This window comes from Tyto alba, unplaced genomic scaffold, assembly GCF_018691265.1.
Source record: "Tyto alba isolate M040663 unplaced genomic scaffold, T.alba_DEE_v4.0 Super-Scaffold_41, whole genome shotgun sequence".
Taxonomy (NCBI): Eukaryota; Metazoa; Chordata; class Aves; order Strigiformes; family Tytonidae; genus Tyto; species Tyto alba.
In genome coordinates this window covers 13,551,394-13,558,264 of record NW_024881317.1, presented here as the reverse complement: position 1 = coordinate 13,558,264, position 6,871 = coordinate 13,551,394, and the positions used below count along the sequence as shown (strand labels likewise).

Genomic DNA, 6,871 nt, shown 5'->3' with positions numbered 1-6,871 from the left:
GATATGATTCATAAAATTAAGCTGACAGCAGTGTTTTAGCGGCAGTGTGGCTTAAAACACCACTTATGAAGATTGCTTTACACATTTATTTTAAGGTAGTTGACGGTTTTCTCTTTGTGCCAATCTTTAATTGCTTCCAGTATAATTGCCATGCGAGTTGTTTGCAAACCCTGAGCTGTTTCAGCCAAAAAAAGTTTGCCTTTTCCGGGAATAAGAAGAGAAGAATGTACGCTTGCTACTGTTAAAATATTCTGGTAGGTTCTAGCATCTCCATGTTTAGGTCAGGGATTTGAAATCTGCCAGGGATGTGTCTTCTGTCTAACTTAAATCACACTGAGCTAAATAAAGCGTGGAAAACTTGCAAGAGGGTGCTTGGTAGAGAATGGGATCTTAGGACGTTACATCTGCTCTGGCCCTGACGCAGGCTGCCTGTCCGGCTTCTGGGCGCCGCGCCCTGCCTGAAGGCAAGCAGGCAGGGCCCCTTCCTCCGCAGGGCTTGGCAGGGAGCTCCTCACCTGGGCCCGAACTGCACTTCGAAACACGCCGGGTCGGCACCATTTGTTAGCTCAAGTGCTTGAGAACTTGGTGGAAAACACAAGTTTCATTTGCTGATGAAGCATGTGTGTGTTGTGTGTGTGTGAGAACAACAGAACATGTGGATTTCCAGGTTTCTTTTAAACACTTAAACTGGGTGTCTCCTTACCTCCTGCCTTCACAAAATCTGGTCATCGAAGAGCCTTAAGGTTGTAGAAGTTGAAGGTGACAAAACTTAGATGACACAAATTTCTTCCTCTTACTGTTTAATTTCAGTTTACATTGGGTGGTAGAATAAATAAATAAAAAGGAAACAAAAGAGGCAGTAATCACACATTTTTAATCCACAAATATGATAATACATCATATACTTAAGGTGACCTGAACATTGCCCATATTTTAGCAATGTTATTACATACCAAGCTACAAGTACAAAAGTAAACAATGAATATACAGGATATGCAAGTATGAGAAATACTTGAAAACATTCTCTTTCCTTAAGGCTACTCTGATTTATAAATAAAACAACAGATGTTCAACTGGTGTGTCTAAAATACCAGAATCTGAATATTGATAACTTGCAACACACAGAAAGTCACAGATACAGGATATCCTTTTCCTTTGCACATCTTAAATGTTGAATAATCTCTTGCTGGCTTTAAAAAAAGAACTTAAATTTGTTTGCCACAAGTGAAACAAACACGCAAAATCTGACATGTGCACTGGGACAGGAGTGGTAGATACAATAAATACTGTTCAAAAGCATCAGTTGACAAGTACGTGCTTGGAAAAAATGCAGCTAATGGTGCATGTTAATATGGCTCTGCAAATGGCTGAACTTGCAACCCCAAATGTTGGTATTTCATTACTGTGCTGTGTTGCAAAGGAATTGTCCACCTTCTTTGCTACTAAATACACTTCTTACAGGAAATATGTGGGGAAAAATTGCATCCTTACAAACTGCTCTGCTAACTTCTTGTGCTGCCATTTTTATCGTGCTCCGAAATGAGTTCTCCTGGCAACAGATAAAAATGCATCTAGCACAACTCAAGTGAATACATGATCTGGGTAAGTGTATTCTCAACTGTATAAAGGTATGATAATCAAAACTGTTGTTGCAAGAGATAAAATACAGTTATTCTGGGGTGAGGAAAGACAGAAGAATAATACAATTTTGAACAGTTTTCACTACTATCATAATATTTAAGAGTTTAAATGAGAAACATAAATTTTTCTTATCCTAAAATAGTAAGTGATCAACACTGGAAGTTTTCCATAGAGAGGAAGGGTTTCCAAATATATCTTCTTGTCTGTCAATTTTCACGTACGTGCAGCTCTATTATATGTGATATGGAAGGTGTTACCTCCAGATAATAGGATTGTTTGCTATCTGTGTCAACTAAAAGGAGATGGTACGTGATACTGAAGTGTAAGTAGATAGAGGTGAGTCTGGAGGATAAGAAGTAGAGGGCAAGGGGAGGAGAGATTTCTGAATGTATTTCATTTACTTAGACTCGGTCCGCACCTACCCAGCTGCAAGATTCTGCATGTGGCAAGCTGGTGTATCTGCTCTGTTCCCGTTCTCTCTCAATCCAAACAAAACTTAACAGAAACGGTTATGTCTTTGTATAATGTTTTCAGTTTGAGGACACGGGTATATTTTGTTTAAAGAAGAAAAAGTCACTGAAAACATTCTGAACAAAAAAAATCATTCATGAAGCTCACCAGAATTGCTAAGACTGTTCTCTTAAGACTACTCTGGATATATACTACACTTGGATGGCACTTCAAGCATTGTGGACGGGGTTCCTTTTTTATCGCTCTGTTGTACTGTAGGCACAAATTAACATCATTAAACTGGGAGTTTTATCTAGGCTGAATATTTTGAGGGTAGGGGAAGTAAACATTTCGTCCATCCATTGGTGTCTTCACAAGTGCAATTTCAAAATCTTCACAAAGAGTATTTTGTTCTGCTAGGCAAAACAGTAAGATCATAAAGAGCAGCACAACCTTCAGCCTAAACTTGTCTGATGTTGCCAAATATGCAAACCCTGAGAGTGGGGAAACTGATATAGTACTTCATCTAGTTTTCTGGTTACTTTTGAGCTTGAACCACTGAGCTGCTTTTCAAAATTAAAATGAAACCTTCTCTCTGTTATTAGCAGATATAAACCAAAACTCTAATAGAAATATTGCAGTTCTTCAAGTTTTCTCCCACTTCTGCTCAGTTGTATTATTTGTTATTCCCTTATTAGACTTAAATACCGTGTAAAATCAGAGATGCCTTCTCATCTTGATTCCTGATCCTTTTGAAAGGAGTGAGCTTAATCCATTACAGCCCTACTTTCTGGCTAGGCTTTTTCAGTAAGCGTGAAAATAATAAAAACATACGCACCAAGGGCCTGGGGGTAGATCCATGCGTTGCTCTCTTGCCTTCACCTGTCTATTTTTACATAGCCATGCATTTGAGTTTACTTTCTTTTCACATGTTCAGCCTTGAACACAAAGCTAGTAAGATCATAGTGTGTAGCAATCTGTTTCTGAACAATATATATCGGCAGCCTTGTTCACTCCGCTCCTTGGAAAAGACTGAATTATCTGAACACAGCATTAAAATTGATAGCTTTCTGATTTGTTTTCCACTTCATCGTGAGCCTGGTGAGCACCTTCTGGCCCCTGCTGGAGACTGGAGTAAGAGGCCGGTGGGAAGGAAGCTTGCTTGCTCACCATGGCTCACGAAGGGTGGCCAGTTCTAGAGAGAAGTTTTTGGTTGGTTTCTTATTTTTGAGCGTAGTTTCAAAGGATCTTCTCATCAAGTAGTTTGTTGATGCCGTCGCAGATCTTTTTGAGGTATGGCCGACAATCCCCATCAAGACTGTACAGGGCAGTTAGAAATTCCACATCTGCAAAGTGATTGAAGACATGGTTGATGCGCCCGTGGGATCTTGGTGTCAGGTGTCGATCTACTAGTTCATGCACAAGGTCTTTACATTCATTCAGAAGTTCTGCAAGAACATTTCTGTCAAAAGTGTATTCTACCTCGTAGAAACTGACAATTGTCATGGCAGTTTGGTTCAGCTTCTTCCTGAACTTGTCTACAATTTCCAGCTCTTCTTGGTTGAACTGATTATTTCGATAGAGGATCCCAATTTTTATTGCCACTTTAATCAGGTCTTTCATAATTTTATGGGCTTCCTTTTTGTTTCTTGTGTGTTCCTTTGTTACTTTGTACAGCTCATCAAAGATTTCACTGCTTGTGTCATCGATTAGCATGTTAGCCATGGTTTTGGTTGCCATTTTACTCAGGATCTTTTTCTGGGCTTGCAGGGCAAGATTCTTGGAACTGAAACAATCAGGACCTGTTTTGGGATGGCAGAGAAGAGGGAAAATGTTAATTTTATTTGGTGATTAATTTTCACAGTCAGATAAGAGAAGTAGTATCTATGTGCTTAACTGAGACATTATGTGTGTCACTAATTATTACATATAGTTATGACCGTAATAACGGGAACACTTCCAACCAGGTATTTCCCAGTATCCTTGGGGTCTCGGATAATCCATGTTTCAGGGCTTGTTGTCACTGAGGTTTTTTTCTTACAGATTAAGAGAATAGTCTGGCAGGGGATATCTGTTCTGGTTCTTTGCTAGTCTTATAATTTTGAAGTTCACTATTAAAGCTTTCTTGGCAGAGAGATGTTGTGGTTGAAATAATACGGGAGCTATCAGAGGCAAGCAAAATGAGATACTGACAAGTAAATACATGAACTTGCAAGAATTATACCTTTGGTCATTGGGAGGCACTGTTGTTCCACTGTTAGACTAAGCAGCATCTCAGGTAAGGGCTAATAAACCAGATTGATAGGTGTGGGTTTATTCTGTTTTATTCTCTAGTAACGATGCCTTTTCCATTTGTTACCCATTTGCAAAATTATAGAATGTGATTTTTGTAAAATGTTTGTGCTTCAGTGCATGCGGTTCCTGCCAGATGAAAATACCTGAGCTATTTGCTCTACCTTTAATCAAATAAATATCTTGAATGTTTTTACCTTTTGCCTTTCTGTGCAAGTTTCACTCAGCATAGCACCTGAGCATGTGGCTATTCCTGCAGGACTTAATCTCATGAACTTCTATAGTTATTGGTAGAGATTAATTTGATCTTCCTCTGGTTTTCACATTAATATTGGTTTTTAACTGACCATATATGGACAAAGTAAAGGAAATGGAAATATTCCATATGAACTAATCATCCAGTTTAATACTAGGGTAGTGAAGTCTCTGTTGGATCAAAGGGCTTTATTGTTGCAGCCAAACGGTGATGAGTGTGTGATTACTCGGGCTTACAGCCAGTGAGGCGAGTGCTGAGTGCCAGCAGAGTGGCCTCTTTGGTACAAGACACCTTCCTTGCCTTCCCCTCACATCTCCTCTCAGTATTTGCTCACACGAAGGAGATGCCCATCATCTTTCTGTGTCGGCTGGGGCCCTGGCTCTGCTCGCTGGGAGAGCAGAGCCTTGGCTGGTGCAAGGGGGATGGCGATAACTGCGTCCTGCCCCAGCTGCTGGGAGATCAAACCACTGAGAGATTAACAATAAAACTCAAAGCTTCCAGGGCTGGTGTGATTTTGGAGCCGGAGTGGGTTTTAGGCCGGTTGGGTGAGCTCCGGAGGTGTTTTCCAGCCTCCGGCCCGTCCGTGCTGTCGCCCCGCGGCGCAGCCGTCGTCCCTCAGTGCTGGGGGTGCAGTCTGACCCGCAGCCTCGCTCACGCTGCCCTGGGCTCACCGCAGCATCACCGCCCTCCCCCTGCTCCCCGCAGCCTCATGTGAAGGAAAAAGGCGTGCTGGGTGCCAGTGCTCACTTCAAATAAGTAACACTCTGAATTTAAACAGTCTTCCGTTTAAATTCTGTTTCTCAAGTTAGCTGGAATATTAAAATTGTCATCTTCCTTTGTGTGCTATAGCTGTACTACTGAGTAATATGAAAGAGTAACATTTAATTTCAACTGAACCACCACCTGGAAAAAGTAATTCAGTGTGCTTAAAAGAATTGCCTGTCATTTGGAGAGAAAATTGTGGGGCTGAGCTGCTGACTGGAGGAAATAGAAAAACTGATTTATCAGAAATGATAAAACTAGGATGAAAGCATTCTTTCACTTAGCAGTACGTGGGTATATAAATAGTATCCGTGATGAATAATTATATCTATTTGACACAGTAAAATGGAAGATTAATATTAGAGCCTGTTCATGTAGTAAGTGTTTGCTGTTAATCAAGTGGGTGCAGTTGTTCAATATCTGTTTCAATCAGTAGCTGAAAATAATTGTAGTAGATTTGTAGAATATTAATTTTACTAATGTTCCTGACACTTTAGCCTCTGTGTCATTTTCACTAGGTGAGAGCCCAGCTGGCTCCCGCCGTGCTCAGCTGCGCTGCAGGGAGAGCTTTGCAGGGCTGTTGCAATTCTGCACCTCAAAGCAAGGCCAGCAGTTGTGGCACACGGGGGGCAGCAGCCGGTGAAGTACCGTGTCCCCCATTGCACTTTGGTTTGCCCGGTGTCTTGGGTGTGCCAGCACCTCTGGGAGAGCCAGGACCGGCACAACTACCAGCATATTCTCAAACACGCACACATGCAGACTGATTTATGAGAGACAAAATTTGACGCTACATTAGCACATAAAAGCTTCCAATAAACTTATCAGAAGTGAGGTTTGTCTGGCGCAAAAAAAAAAAGTGGTTCAGAGGTATGTTCCTCTATTCAAAGTCCTGGCTGTCATCCACAAAACAGGTTCTGATCTTCAAAGATGGATTTCTTTCCCCATGCTATCCTTGGGTTTGGTACCTCAAATGACGATAACAGTTGCTAGTGAAAGGTGCAAGGTATGAAATGGGCACTGGATCCAGAGTTTAACTGAATGTTATGGCTGGAGTGTTTTTCCAGGGCAAGTCCCAGGTGTGGGATCTGCTATTTAACAGTGTGAGACCCGGCTCTTTTTCATCTTTCTAAAAGTAAAATAAAAGAAATCTGTTACTACATCGAAGCTGCTAAACTTTTTTCTAGAAGCTGTATTCCCCTTTCCTCCACCCTTTCCTTTACCAGGCTGTAATGCTATATCTTCCTTTCATATCTCTCACTCTCCTCTGCTCAAACCAGGCCCCCAGTTTCATCCCTCCTATCCCTGCTGTGGACCCCTTCACCACTTTGTGCTCCTGTGGCTCCAGCCTGTCTCACCATGGCATCTCTAGCACCTAACCTGTGCCAGCCGCGAGTTCTTAGAGCCCTCAGAAACCAGGCAGATCCAAATACTATGTGTACGCTCCTTTCGCCTGCCTTCTTCCATGATTTG

The 6,871-nt window shown here is 41.5% G+C and overlaps 1 protein-coding gene across 2 annotated transcripts in view; it reads right to left on the bottom strand.

Moving 5' to 3' along the window:
* Positions 1 to 855: 855 nt before the first annotated feature.
* TNFAIP8L3 (TNF alpha induced protein 8 like 3) overlaps positions 856 to 6,871 on the bottom strand; it is a 48,780-nt gene continuing 42,764 nt past the window's right edge. For both annotated transcript variants that reach the window (XM_042804336.1, XM_032983071.2), the window contains one exon: positions 856 to 3,893. In XM_042804336.1, the coding sequence (XP_042660270.1) occupies positions 3,331 to 3,893 (563 nt within the window). In that variant the 3' untranslated portion in view covers positions 856 to 3,330. The remainder of the gene's footprint in view (positions 3,894 to 6,871) is intronic.